Below are 14,836 nucleotides of genomic sequence, written 5' to 3' on the forward strand. Positions count from 1 at the left end.
AAGTATTCAGACCTTTTTTGGTGATATGAGCTATATAAGAGTTTAGAGTAAGATTATCTACCTTATATCTCAGTTGAAATTGGTTGGCAAATTAAGCAATATTTGCTGAGGAGTAGAGGGGCAGAAAGGGGAAACAGTAGACAGACAGACAGACAGACATCATAATTGCATAAGTCTTATTTCTTTAGGGAACCACATTACAACCAGTTATGGCAAATGCAAATCTAAAAATTGAGATTGGTCTAACTTGGCTCCCCAGAAAAGGGAGCAACCAATTTTATACCCCTGCATAAGACAAGATTTATTTGGAGAGCAAAGCCAACGAGATTCCCAGTTTCTTCACTAACCCTGTGAGAAAAGTCTCTTCTAATTTAGGAAAAACTTCCCTGTGGAGGCATTTGGTGTCTCGCTTGAACAAAGCTCTCAAGATATGGACTGACCTTGTGCATGTGTCTAACCCCCTTGAAACAAAAAGCCCATCTTATATGCTTTCAACGAAAATGCTCTGCTGAACTGGAGCCTAGTGTAGTAACATTAATAATATAATATATATTATATATATATGGATATAATTGCATCCATCCTCAAAAAGGTGCCTCCCCACTTACAGACTTCATTATTGATGCCTATCTACATGTGTAGCAATAAGTCAATCAGCATGTAGTAAAGCACTGGATATTACATTATAAACAAGTCAGACAATTTGAAGTGAATTAATTTTTTTTCCTTTGAAGTTCAGTGTTCGATATTTGCAATATATCATTCTGCACTGACATTGACTAACTGAGCCAAATTCTACTGTCCTCATTTTGGCAAAACTCCAGTTAATTTTGTTGTCCGGACACCAAAGGTCTGGTTCTGCAGAATGCCGAGCAGATACAGCTTCTTTTGGTTTCACTAAAAGCTCTTTCAGCTCAGCACCTCCCAGCATCAGGGCATTTTTAAAATGTTTCAGGCTCCTTTATGAATGCACAGTGTTATAGAAGGATGATGTACTTGCTGTAATATACATAGGGAGGCCAGCATTTGCGATTATGCTTGATACTATAGATACATCTTTGTAATGTCGACCACAGCTTCCATTAAATAATAAAATAGTTGATGTACATTCCTGTCAGAGAGATTGTACTTGGGCATGTTTGTATTACAAAAGGTCCAGTTCAGTCAAATCTATCTCCACACGGTTTGTATTTAAAGTAACTTCTGTGTTGACCAGTATCACAGCATACATTTGTTTGTTTCATCCTCAAACCTTTGATATTACATTCAAAGTTGTCCAACTGTGCCTCTTAACTATCTTCCTCTTGCCAGCATGGTAAGGAATGTAAAAAAGAGGGATCTTAAATGGCTAGCTTTGCATTGGTATGCGTTCCGCATTGCCCTCTGAATTTCCCTAGCAGCACACAAACTCAGAAAATCGCATGGATATTTTACTAATATTAATGAGAGAATGGTGGTCATTCTTCAATCTAAACATTTTTATCTAAATGTAATGTAATTGTATAGTAATGTATAATTAATGAGTGTGATGCATTGCAGGTTGATTAGGTGCCTGTGACCTTTCGAATTCAACGTTTGTCTTTCAGTTTTTTAACCTTGATCAATTCCTGGAAACATGAGAATAAATACATTGTGCTTGTTACAGTAAGAGGGAATTGTGGACATCGGCTTCTGTGGGATCTAAAGGAGATATGTTCCTGCAAATTTCCTGTGTGCATCCACGCCACAGCTACTGTGTGTTAATTTGGGCTTGTGCGTGCTTCCTTATCTTTGCTCACAAAGTCGCACTTAGTTCAGTTTTTTGACAGTAATGATTTCTGAGGAGGGTTTTGCAGCCTCGGACAGCAGCAGAAGGAAAGATGTTGCTTTTGTGCTGAGAACCTTGTCTCAAGCAAGGGCAGAGGCCATTGCAAGGGACAGGAGATTTAATGTTCAAGGCAGCAATGCTGCAGAATGGTCAGTAGTAGGCTGGAGACTAGGACTTCTGTCTCAGAGGAAAAGCTCATATCTTCCTTCTCTCTTGTTTATTTGCATATATCCACGGAATTAAACCATAGAACTGTAGAAATGACTAGATTGGAAGGGACCTTTCAGATCATCAAGTCCAACCATCAACCTAACACCGACAGAAGCCATCACTAAACCATTTCCCTAAGCACTACATCTTTTAAATACTTCCAGGGATGGTGATTCCACCACTTCTCTGGGAAGCCTGTGCCAATGCTTGAAAACCCTTTTGGTGTAGAAATTTTTCCTAATATCCAATCTAAATCTCCCCTGAGGGAGGATCTGAGTATCTGTTCAGATCTGCGTATTCATCATTTGGCCAAAATAAAAAAAAGAGAAGAGCTCTCCCCAAACCCACATTTTTTGCTTAACAGAAGTTTTAAGACCACTGAAAATCAGGCCTTTTATTAAAGTGCATAAGTGCAATCTTATCTGTGTAGCTTAAGGCGAGCGTGACTATAAATTGTCTTTCATATTCAGAATTACCTTACCAGAGAAAGGGTCTCTAGAAAAGAATCAAGACAGTCCGGTAGTTTAATAGCTGAATAATACAGATCAGCCTTCAGGACCCAACCTTGAGCCTGACATCAGTCTTCTGTGCATGAGCTTCAAAGAAAACCATATTTAGTCCTCTAGGACAGTAAAAAGATTGTTTGAAGTTAGTAAAGCACATGTGTAAGTATTGGCAGGCTCAGGGCTTTTATCCTCTATGAATACAAATGTCTTACCATGTTAGAAGTCATTATTGTTTAGAAATAATAGTTGTAAATGTTTGAAGCAGATAGCCTTTGAAATATGCTGGTTTGAGTGGTTCATTATACTACACAACTTTTGTTTGTTTTCTATGTATTCTGAAAGGATATTAATATATCTTTTAAAGAGTTTAAGCCTTTTTGTCCTTTCTTGCTTTTGAAAGGAGAAAAAATGTGTTTCCATGTCAACTAACGCATTTGTTCACATATATTAAGACCACTGTGTAATTGAGATTTTTTTTCACTGTAAGATATGATTTGTTGAAGGTCAAGATGACTCCTGTTAAATGGACTTAGCTAGTTAGAGTTTTAAAATGTAAATCATCAGTCCACTCTCATTCAAATATGTTCAGTAACATGTAAGTAGACATTCCTGCAAAATTATTCTTTTTGTGGCTGCAGCTTTAATGAGATGGATGCCTGATTTTATTCCACAGAAGTGCGGAATTTCTCAGGCAACTAAGTGATCCCACACGAGGAGCAGGAGTTGCTGCCGCAGAACAGATAACCTGACTAAGGTGAGAAAGTCTCAGCTCAGCCAGTTTCCAGACAGGAAGGCTTAGGCCAGCCAGTCCTTGGTAGAGTGCCCTCCACCTTGTAAGTGGTCACCAAGGTGACTTCACGCCTGGTATTTGTTGCCTGAGATGTGTCAGGAGAAGAGATGAAGGCCTAGGGATAATTTGACCCTGCTGCACACAGTGCTGCACCTTCCAGCCCGTCGCCTGCTATGCTGCTTTGACCATCACGGGTTTGCATTCCTCGTTATTTGACTGACTATGCATGTTTCATTTAAGCTTTTGGTATTCATAGGGCAAGCCGGGTGGAGCATTGTCACATTTTTCTTTTCCTCTTCTCTGTTCCTGAAGAAATTCAGGTGATTTTCCCTCAAGAAAAACACAAACCACTGAGATTTTTGACCAGTTGAGATTATAAACCTACCATGTCATTTAGTTTATTACTTTTCCAGAGCAGCTGAGCTGCCTTTAAGGCAGTTCTTATAAAATCTCCCGGTAATCAGGAGTACTCAAACCTATGAAAACTTTGTCATTTTTTTTTTGCTATTAACAGTATTTCCTCTTAACCATTTTATTATATCTAAAAGCAAGATAGAAGCAGGAGAGTCCTTATAATGGTGATGATATGGTACAGGCACCGTATGATGGACCTTCTGTTAAGAGTGGCAGTTCCTGTTTAATCTTTCAGTGTAAACTAAGGAGCAAACTTAAATAATTTATACTATATGCATAACATGGGAGGAGGGGGAGAGGGGGGAAACCCAGAACATATAAATCCATGTATATTAATTTACACTTACTAGTGAATAAACTTCAATTATCGTAACACAACTTCAATCACTGTAATACCACTCTTTTTATTGTAAGAGCCAAAGTAATTAATCTGTATATTTACGATCCTTGTCTATGATTAGTTTTCTGTCAGAGGATGTGGTGAGTCTATGCTGTTATGACTATATTTTATTTACTAATATTTTCCTACACGGTGCTGAACACTCCCTGCTGAAGAAGCTGAATGGACAAATCCATGAAGATATCTTTCATTTTCCCTGACAATGAATGATGTTTCCATATATAAACATAATAATAGAGTCATTACATATGCACTCACATTATCATAGCTGCTGTGTGCTCGATGTTATTCAAAACAAGGCAGGAAGCCAAATCTTCCTAGTTCCCATTTTGATTTAAATTGTATTTGTAATAAAGGGATTTTCATTCAACCTAAATGCAGTTTCATCCTAGGCCAACAAACCTCCCCACTTCTTTTTTTTTTATTATTATTATTATTTTTCCTTTATTCTATGTCACTCAGTCCTGATAGAAGTGAAATTCTCCTCTGGTGGTGATAACAGCAGTGCTACTCAATGAACTATAACAAGGGCTCTAAATGCATCTCCTGTAGCATACCACAGTGATTTGCAAAAGTGGGAATAAATCAAAGCAGCGAAGAGATGCCATGTTGAGCCAGAAGCTAAATGTTACATCTTGTTGCATGAGGCTAGGGGGAGAACAGATCCTGTTTTTCTGGCAGCACAATATCTTTGTGCTTGTTACCTCCGATCCAACCCCATTAAAACAATCATTCAGAATCTGCAGGAAATTGTCACCTCTTTCTTTCATGCAATGGCAGCTGGTATTGGTGCCTACACACATTTCTCATTTCCTTCAAGATTTTCAACACACATTAAAAAAAGAAGCTTAATTTATATTAAAAAATGTGTCAGCTTACCCTGAGGCTCAGCACGGGCACCAGGGAAAAAATAAAAGATAAATGCCTCTAGGTGAACTGGCAGAGGCTCTAATTCTCCACTCACTCTACTGCTACACAGTATGCACCGCATTAATCATTTCACATAGGCAGCCATTTAAAAAAACTTCAACAATTTTAAAACAAAGATGCATTGCCCTAAACTTAATAATAATACAACTGTATCTTGTAGAACAATCTCAGTTCACACATACTGTATCCCCTAATAGAAGAGCTATAAAATAATATTGGAGTCTTCTGTGACATAGTTTTTATTATTCTGTTTCTTTTGTCTATACAGTTATGTCCCCTCTAGTGGGTATTTTTGTGTGTGTGTATAAGTATACATATATAATGTTGTCATTTGTCTTATTTGAGTGCTGACATACACAGGATGTTTTCTACCTCCCATTTTTATTGTGTGGTTGGGTAAATGCGTTATATGATCCTAGTGAGCTCTGTTATGCCTCAGTCCAACTTGAATATAGGTTTTTTTTAACTTTCTGTGCTAGGGAATAGGGAAATAGTTTTCTCACTTTTCCACTTTTCTAACTTATGTGAATGTTACAAAATGCATGTATTTTTTATTTTGTTTCTGCCTCATTACAGAATTGTCCTGTGCTCCATGTGCTTAGTAGTGCTAAAGTCACAGAGATAAGTACAAATAATACTTGAAGGTGGAAGGCAACATCAGGTCTAGGAAGGTGGCAGTGATATACTCAGATGTCAAAGATGAGGAGTACAAAGCTGTGAGGGAAGGACCGCTTCAGTGGGTAGGACTTACAGCCATGGCAGCCGTAGTGCCAGTGAGAGCTACGAGATGATGGGTAAAGATTCAGGTTGCATGAAGACCATTGTTTCTTTGCTTTGATATACAAGGTGCTGCAAGGCAGGCTCACCTAACCAGCTGGAGACAGTTGTCTTTTGGAGAAAGCATCAGCAGTTTTACAGATGGCATGCATAGCTTTACGTTAGTCCCAGTATGTTAGAAGATGTGGCTCCAGGGAACACTCCGTGGGCCTGGATGGGTTGTTAGAAACACAGTTGTCAGACAACAGTGTTTCCAGCAGCTCTGCAGCTGGCCTCAGTTGTATTTCAGGGCTCCAGCAGCTGCCTGAGAGGGTTTGCAGAGGTGAAAACATGACTTACTGTTTTGTACCTCCATCTCAGTGCTATGTGAGTACAGCAGAGAACAGATAACTAGTCTGAGTAAAATAGTCTGTGACCTATGAGGAAGGGCTGGGTCAGTTACAAGGCAGATTTAAAAACAAGAAATGCAGATATCAATTAGACTATATTACAAATGCTAAACAGTGATATATGTATGGGTGCATTTTACACCTATACACCATTCATGGGGCTGTCAGCTTGGCATATGACAAAATGGCAGGCAAACACAGTTCCTCCTGCATTGACAGATTTTTGAACACCCAACCAAACAAAAGGCTTTTCAGTATGATGGGGAACTTTTTGGGCATGGATCCTGCAAGTCAACAACTGGTTGTGCAGCTGGTGTTGACAAGAGGGATCTGGCTTTTACAGCCATGAGACCCACTCTGAGGGTTGAGGACTGTTACGAAGAGATGGGATACACTGCAGTGAGGCAAAGGCTGGCCAGCCTGTGATGAGAGCTTTAAATTAGGAATGATGGGGAGGGAGCGGATGGCCAACAATCGAATGAGGAAGTGGTGAACTGGGGCGACAAGGAAAGTGAGCAGGATGATGTGAACAGGAGAGACAACCAATCAACAAAACAGGGCAGAAGGGGGCCCACCCCAAAGGTATCCACACAGACAAGCAAGTGTCTACAGGACAGCTCTAACATCACTTCTTGGAAAACCCACATGACTGGATGCCTCTGGAGTGCCTGTACACTAACACACGTGGTGTAGGGAGGACACAGGAGGAATCCCATGCTTGGAAGGATCCCATGCAATATGGTGCTAGGGAGAAGAGGGGTCCAGGAGAACTGGGTGATTTTCAAGAATTGCCTCCTCCAAGTTCAGAAATGATCCCTCTTGCTGTGGAGTAAGTCAAGCAAAGGTGGTAGGAAGCCTGCATGGATGAACAAATTCCTCTTGACAAAACTCAAGCACAAAAGGAGGTGTACAAGAGGTGAAAGAAGGGACAGGTGATGCAGGAGGAATATAGAGACACTGAATGTGCAGGCATGGTGTTAAGGAAGCCAAAGCCTGTTGGGAGTTGAATCTGGTGGGAGAAGTGAATATAGAGACACTGAATGTGCAGGCATGGTGTTAAGGAAGCCAAAGCCTGTTGGGAGTTGAATCTGGTGAGAGAAGTGAAGGGCAAGAAGGGCTGCTACGCATGCATGAACAGCAAAAGGAAGACTAGGAAAATGTTGGTTCGCTGCTGAATGGGGTGGGGTACCTGGTGCCCAAGGAGAAAATACAGGTACTCAGTGCCTTTTTCAGCTCAGTCTTTACAGGTAAGCCTGATGTTCAGAGATCCCAGGCTCTTGAGACAAGTGGGAAAATCTGAAGCAATTCAAACTTACCCTCCATGAAGGAGGATCGGGTTAGGGAGCTTTTAAACAAGTCCATGGGAACTGATGGGATGCACCCACAAGTGCTGAGGGAGCTGGCCATTCTTCATTATCTTTGAATGGTCATGACGATGGGAGGATGTTCCTGATGACTGGAAGAATGCAAATGTCGCTCCTGTCTTCACAGAATCAGCTCTGAGCAGGCAGTTTGGAGTAGGTGATCTCCAGGGGTGCCTTCCCACCTCAGTCACTCTGTCATGTTTCTTTGATTCTGTATCTTTTAAAGCCCATTCTTCAGTGCCCATGAAACTGTGTGACATTTAAAGCACGCCTGAAACTTTTTTCCAGTTTCGGTTGCCTGTCTCAGGAGATCCATTTGCTGAGTGCAAAAATTTCTGGAGTCTCCTTAAGATATTAACCCTCAGAACATGTTAGCTTATGGCATGCACAGCCACCATTGCTACAGAAGCGGCGGGTTTAAATAGTGCATAGTTTGGTAGGGCAAAAGGAACTTGCTGGACAGTGTGTACATAAATGGTATTGCTACAGGACAAAAGGTGATGTGGGATGTGTGTGCAGTGGGAAGCTGTAAGAAGTGCAAAATCAGAACACCAGGAAGGAAAATGTTTTGAATGTCTGGGCACGATTTAAACAGCAGGAATGCAAGTATTGCCTGTGGTAGCAGTTTGATCATACACAACAGTGAGGTACAGTTCTAAATGTCCGTTTTACTCACACCTTTTTCTTCAAAAGTTAGTGGTTTGCGCTTGTTTTCACACAGATGTAGATGGATTCACAGCACCGTTAAGCAAGCAATGGAGAATCATCCCTTCAGCTCTTTGAAGGAAAGGCTAAGTATGGGGTCCAAATCTTTAGTTGGCATAGGATGGCATTTTTCTACTGAAGTCAATGTCCTTACTTCAATTTACAACTCCTAATATCTGGCCTGAATGCTGCAGAATGAGCAGAGGACAGGAGACGGTGAGGAAAAAATACAGAACTTGGTAATACCTATTATGTAGTTAAGAAGTACAGCCTAGAAACTTTCTTCGTTATAGTGAAACTGGACTCCTCTTGGATCAACTGATGAATATAAGTTGCATGTCTTTTGAAGGATCTTAGAGAGAGTCTTGGGTCCACAGAAGAATACTCCAATACTGTTGCTGTAATTGCAATAACAACAAAAATATGAGAGTAGCAGAATAAATGGGTAAACTGTACCTTTCGGCTGCCTCCAGCTTTGCATCTTTTGAAACGGCTTTTTGAGAAATACATTTGAAAAAAAATTGTGTTATGTCACAAAGTATTACAGTATAATTATTTTAATACTTTAGTGTTTATTATTTCTTATAGTGTTTATTGTGTCTTGTTGCATTATTTATTTGGATTGCCGTATTGCAGGTCAAAAACTATTTTAAATGGGAGTTCATTGCTTTTGATCTTCATTGCTTTTTTAATCAGAGAAGCAAACACTCTGCTTGGGCTGAAAATTTTCAATGCTTTTTCTCCAGCCGAGTTAAATTTTTTTTCTACAAACTACACAGAAGTCTCAGTTATTTCTGAGTTTTCTTCTTTTTTTCCCCCTCATTTTAACGCTTCTCTGCCTATGGACAAATTTAAAATGGCTGATTTAATAGCAAAATTTGTAAATAGGAAGTTCTTATAAAATAAGAACATGACTAATGTAACAGAGAATTGTGTTCATAAGCGTACAAGTCCGTTACGGGGAGCTGGAAACTAATTACTTACTGCAAAGTGCCTTAAAGGGTTTGCATCTAAGTATGCAGCAAGTACTGCTTTAAAACATATGTGTGCACACACAGATACCCACACATGCTGTGCTACTGGGGAAAGCTCAGTCTACGTAAACGCAGTGCAAGTGACAATGTCAGCATGAGTTTCAAAAAGTTTGCTCCTGTAAAGGAGGAGCTGTAGATACGGTTTGAGCGCCGAAGCCGTAGTCCCCAGAAGTAGTGCCCGTATTGCTCTGGTGCTGGACCACACTAGGTTTAACCTGCAGTGGTACATTCCTGCTAATCCCCTAAAAGGCACTGTTGAAGTCAAAGGAAAGCCCATGGACCTAAGTGCAGCAACCCAAAATTTAGTCATTTCATTAAAGCTGATTGTTCCATTACACAATGGAGTAATTGAGTTTCTTTACCTCTTGAACCTTCTGTCACTCAGAGCAAGAAAAGGTAGAGTATTTTTTTCTTATAAGGAAACCTTAGTTCATGCAAGGTTTTCTTTGAAAGGTTCAACATTGGCCATAAACATGGGCATCTAGGTTCAGAAGCAAATACAGATTTTCCTGTCAATTTAGCACTGGCTTTCTAAGGAAATACCACAAGATCCAGTTCAGAAAGTTAATGCCCGTCTCCTTGCCTGAGCATCAGAAAATCAGATTTTTCTCAGTTGTACTTAACAAAGCAACAAAAAATGATGTTCCTACTATAACTTTAAAAGCTGTGTTTATGCATCAGAATCCCTATAAAAGGTCTTTCAAAAATCATATTTTGTAGTCTTGGCCTTTTTCTATTTTTAATCTGCCATATTTCCTGATTGTATTTATTTTGACCTCCATCAAGTGGTTTCTCTATTACTGTTATTTTTCCAATTTTATGGTATTCTTGTAGGTTACTGTATTCTCTTTGATCTCCTCCCTTTCAGCTTTTTCTTGAGTCTTTTTCATCTTTAAAAAAAGTTTTCTTCTTTTTCTTTTTGTGTTTCTGTCTCCGAAGTGCAAGCCTTTATTTTGCATTAGCAGGTAAATTTTGGGAAATCATAAAGAGTCACAAGGATTCTGGAATTTTCTACTGCTGAGCACAAAATGTTTCAAATTCTTGCTTCAAAGGCTTTCAGGAACAAAGAGGCTTTTCTCAGACCACTAGCGAATCCACCAAGTTCAAATGAACTGCCTTTGCCAGCAGAGATGAACTAATAACAGAACAGCATAGTCTTGCAAGAGTAGCCAAATATGTTAGGGGAACAAACATATCCTTGACATCATAAGAAAAAAATCACAGTTTATCTCTTTAATAACCATCTTCAAGGGAAATTAATGCTACTTTGTCCTTTGTGCAGAACAGTAATTGGATTGTGTGTTTCAATTATATCTGGACAAAGGCCAGGATATTGAAATACTTCTAAATATTAGATTTTCTTGTCCAAAAATTAGATTTTATTGGCATTCTCTTTCCGAGATTTCTTCATTAAAAGCTTCATTAAGCATAAATCTTCTTTCCACACAGCAAAAAAACTGAATTATTTTAAAAGGGTCATTTAGAAAGGTTTGCCCTCCCCTTCTCCCACTGTTTATGCTGAGAGAAGAGTTACCTAACAAGGTTAGAAGCCAACCTGCCTTACCTAGGATGGTTTTCGGCTAGTTGCTTGAACTCGTTGTCCCAGTTTGGCCTTCCATAGCGAGTCTTCTGTCTCAAACCAGTAATTACATCCATCTTGTCATCATAATGCAGGGCTATGTGAGTAGCCTAAAGGCAAATTTACAAGATAATAATTATAGAGTCAACAATGTATACTCCAAGTAAGAGGAGAAAGCAATAATGCTGCTTCATGGTGAAAGACAGAAGTATTAATGAGGGAAAAGGAAATCTGTAACTATCCAATGGAAGGAGAGGAGAGGAGAGGAGAGGAGAGGAGAGGAGAGGAGAGGAGAGGAGAGGAGAGGAGAGGAGAGGAGAGGAGAGGAGAGGGTACTCAAGAGTTCACAGAATGACTAAGAAGCATAAAAAGCACTTCCAAAAGTGCCAGAGACCTCAAAGGAGTTCAGCTTCTTGAGATGAAATGTTTGAAATGAGTTGAGATTAAATACCTGTCTTTACTGGCCTGGGCCTAAGTGGCTCAGTCATTTTTACAGGCAGGTCTTAGGTCTCTAAACCTTTTCTCAGTCTTTGAATATCTCACCCTACACTTCATTCATTCATCATTTTAAAGGCAGAGTTGGAGTTTAGGAAAGGGAACAAAGTCTATAGTAACAGAGTTTGACAATAAATATTAGCAATTATGTGCACCTTTAAGTAAGTCCAGAGTGTTCTGCTGCTGATAGAAGAGACGGCAGATGCACTAGCTCGGCAGGGGTAAAACCCTGAGTGGTTTGACTCTTCTCCTCGGGTGGAGGCAAGTGTAGAAAGTAGATCAGTTCAGGTGAAGGACTGGACTAAGCGAGGTACACAGCTCCCAGTGCCAAGAAAACAAATCTTGTTTTTCATGGGCATTTACTGTCTCTCAGCTCCTATGCTACACCCATTACCATGTTATCTGGGTACTTCCCAGGTGCATATAAAATCAAACCAACCATCTCTCCTAATTGTGCTGCTATTGTGTAGGAGTAATACGCTCGTTTTCACTACACACTATTATCATTGCTACCACTGTCAAGAAATTACCAGAGGAAAGCTAAGTTAAAAAATAGGCTTTGCATTTAGTTCAGGCCCTAGCATGAACTAGGCATCATTATCATCTCCTGCAGAAGTGGTTGCTGAAATTTAGGTCTATTTCTTGAGAATATTGTGTATTTCTCATGCTAATGAGTCTTCCATGTTGCTTAAGAACTCAATTATTCTGGTCAAGCACAGTTGTCACAAGAGGTTATGTTTCTAAAAGTTTCTTCTTGTTAGTTTGGGCCAATCTCACGGAGGATTTGGAATAATGTAAGAAAGAGCTTAAAGTGTTTGGCGGGAGTGGGAGGTGGGGAACAGCAGGATTTTTTAATTGTTTGCAGCAAAATTGTGTCACTGAGCAGATGGGCTATTTCTGTTCACATTGAATGGAACTTTTCCAGGATTTTTGGTGTTAGCCCTTGATATAGCTCAGCATTAAAGTTGCCTAGGAATCTCAGGGGCATTGCAAGAAGCAATAGGCTGAAACATGATTTCTTGTGCAAGCAGAGTGTGCCATATCTGCTTGACCATCTGATGCCAATATGGGATCTACAAAGAGCTCAAAGCATTGAACAAACATGATGTCTGAGAAGTAAACACCTGCCAGTAGTGGAGGATGCACTAGAAGTCGTAAATTGCCCATCCTGCTTAAGTTCAGCTTCACCTGACTACTGGTCATCTATACAGCGCGACAAGGAGAGAATGGCGAGAATGTTAGTTTTGTTGTTTGCTAAGGGAGAAGTAAAGCAAAGCATCATCCAAATATCACTGGTGCTGAGGCTCAAATTTTGAGGAGTGATGAACTGGATAAGTAAGATAAGTAAGACCTATAAGATGAGGGAGCTTTGTGGATGTCTGAAGAAGGTGGAGCCGTTACCCAGCACAGTTCCCTGGGCTAGGTCAGGGTAGGAGAAAGAGCCACTGAAAAGCATTCCTCTTCCCCCACAGTCCTTTAGAGGTGGGATTCTGGGGGGCTCCAGCAGCAAGAGCAGTACCAGTGTAGGCAGGGAGGCAGCGCAGCTTCAGGGATGCTGTGTCCCCTAACAGGCAGCACAGGTTAACAAGGCAGTGCTGACAGGAGACTGGATGATGGGGTTCAAAAAGAAGGAGGCACTTCAGAAAAGTGCAGGGCACACGGGTGAAGAGAGTCAGACATCCCAGCAAGGATAGTTGTCTCCCTGCCTGACTTCTGGACTGATGTTTGCCCAAGAGGGAAGTGAGATGATGACAGTTGAGAGATGAGGGCAACTTTGTGTTTTGTGAGATTCCTCAATAGCTTCTTTCAAAACAGGTTTTAGGTAATACCCTGTGATACTGCTAATGCACGGTGGTGGTTTCTATGACTGCCATATACTTCACGGTGGGAGCAGGTTTTTCTGAATACAGCTTTATGCACATACCTCATTGCTTGACAGATGCCCTAAAGAATGCAGAAAGAAACAATGGCGCTTTTTTTGTAGCAGCAAAGACAGGAAGAGAAAGCTCTATGGAATCTATTTTTTTAATGTCTACTAGACAGTCCTTTATTCAACAGAGACCACAGGAAATAAAACAGTAGAGCAAAGACTTTCCTCTGAGAGTTTTTCTGGCAGTTGCCTAACTGATCACAGTGTCATCTGAGCGATCCATTAAAAATAAGAGGGAGAGAAAATCAACTTCTCTAAGTAAGGAGTAAAGAAGTTGAATAAAATTGACCCACTCTAAGGGTTAAGTGCCTTGAATTGGGATGATCCAATGAAATTTTAAGATGGCAAATTTGAAGTCAACCAGAGAAAATATATTTTCGAGCAACATGAATTAGTCCATAGAGTTTGTTGCCAAAATGTTCTAAGCACAGCAGGGTTCAAGAGTGTGCTGGACATGTATGCGAACAACAAAAATTATAATAAATAATAAGAGTAAACAAACTCTTTATACAACCCTTCTTTTTGAAGATGTGGACGAAATGTCCATTCACAAGCTCCTAAAAGACTCTCTGCACTTTTCTGGAAAACACCTGGTAATCAGCAGTGGCCAAGCCAAGGTATAGGACTGGCTTGATTTCTCCATTCCCATTTTCCTAAATGTGAGATGGAAACAGATGGCTTGGTCTCTTTATATTTACAGTTCTTTGTCTCTCTGCTTCATCCGTCATTTATTCAGCTGTTCCTGTTCCATATGTTACCATACTGGGAAAGCAAGGTACATTAACTCAGACTCGTAAGAGTTTCATTATTACCTGACTTTCATTCCAGCCAGTAAGAAATATATGATAACTTAGAAAATCATTTTTCCCTTTTTCAGCCATTTTTGTTTCCAAATGGAACAGAAGATCAGCAAACCACTCAAATGCTGATGGGTCTCGACACATCCAGTAAAAATAAACCTGTCAGATAAAAGTAAAGAGATTTAACAAGAAGCAAACTGTCAATAAAACTTCCTAATGATTGGCTCAACTCATTAACCACATAGTGTGTCTCTTCTCCACTGTAAATTTAAACATAATTACACATAATTTTGATGATGTAGTTTCTGTCTTCTAAAAATTTCATTTTCTTCTTAAACATTGAGCGAATATATTAATGTGCTAGTGAAGACAGGCAATGTACAAGTTTCCCATCTTTCCCTGCCAGCGCATCTCAACTTTGATTTATAATACCTAATCCTGCATTTATTGCAAACAATTTGATTATTGTTTGAAATTTTGGATTTATTTTTAGTTATGTTTAAGATGGAATTTCAGTTTCATTCAGCACTGAAGCAAAGAATTCCTGTTTCTCAAGACCTTATGCCATAGGTTAACAGTTGATGTGGTCAAAAGATACAGTTATGTTCTTTAAGTCAGATACCCTGTATAAAACAGGCTACAGAATGCCCCAACTTCTTTTTTTAATGTATTTCTTGTTTAAATTGGAGCATATAATTTCTAGAGG

General features: G+C 39.8%; 1 protein-coding gene across 1 annotated transcript in view; it reads right to left on the minus strand.

Annotated features, from left to right (window-relative positions):
* Window positions 1-8,563: 8,563 nt before the first annotated feature.
* NOX3 (NADPH oxidase 3) overlaps window positions 8,564-14,836 on the minus strand; it is a 39,951-nt gene continuing 33,678 nt past the window's right edge. The window contains exons 11-13 of the mRNA XM_054195888.1: window positions 14,143-14,289; window positions 10,891-11,015; window positions 8,564-8,690 (exon numbers count right to left, since the gene is read on the minus strand). Coding sequence (XP_054051863.1) covers window positions 8,564-8,690; window positions 10,891-11,015; window positions 14,143-14,289 — 399 coding nt within the window. The remainder of the gene's footprint in view (window positions 8,691-10,890; window positions 11,016-14,142; window positions 14,290-14,836) is intronic.

The sequence above is a fragment of the Rissa tridactyla genome, chromosome 3, assembly GCF_028500815.1.
Source record: "Rissa tridactyla isolate bRisTri1 chromosome 3, bRisTri1.patW.cur.20221130, whole genome shotgun sequence".
Classification (NCBI taxonomy): Eukaryota; Metazoa; Chordata; class Aves; order Charadriiformes; family Laridae; genus Rissa; species Rissa tridactyla.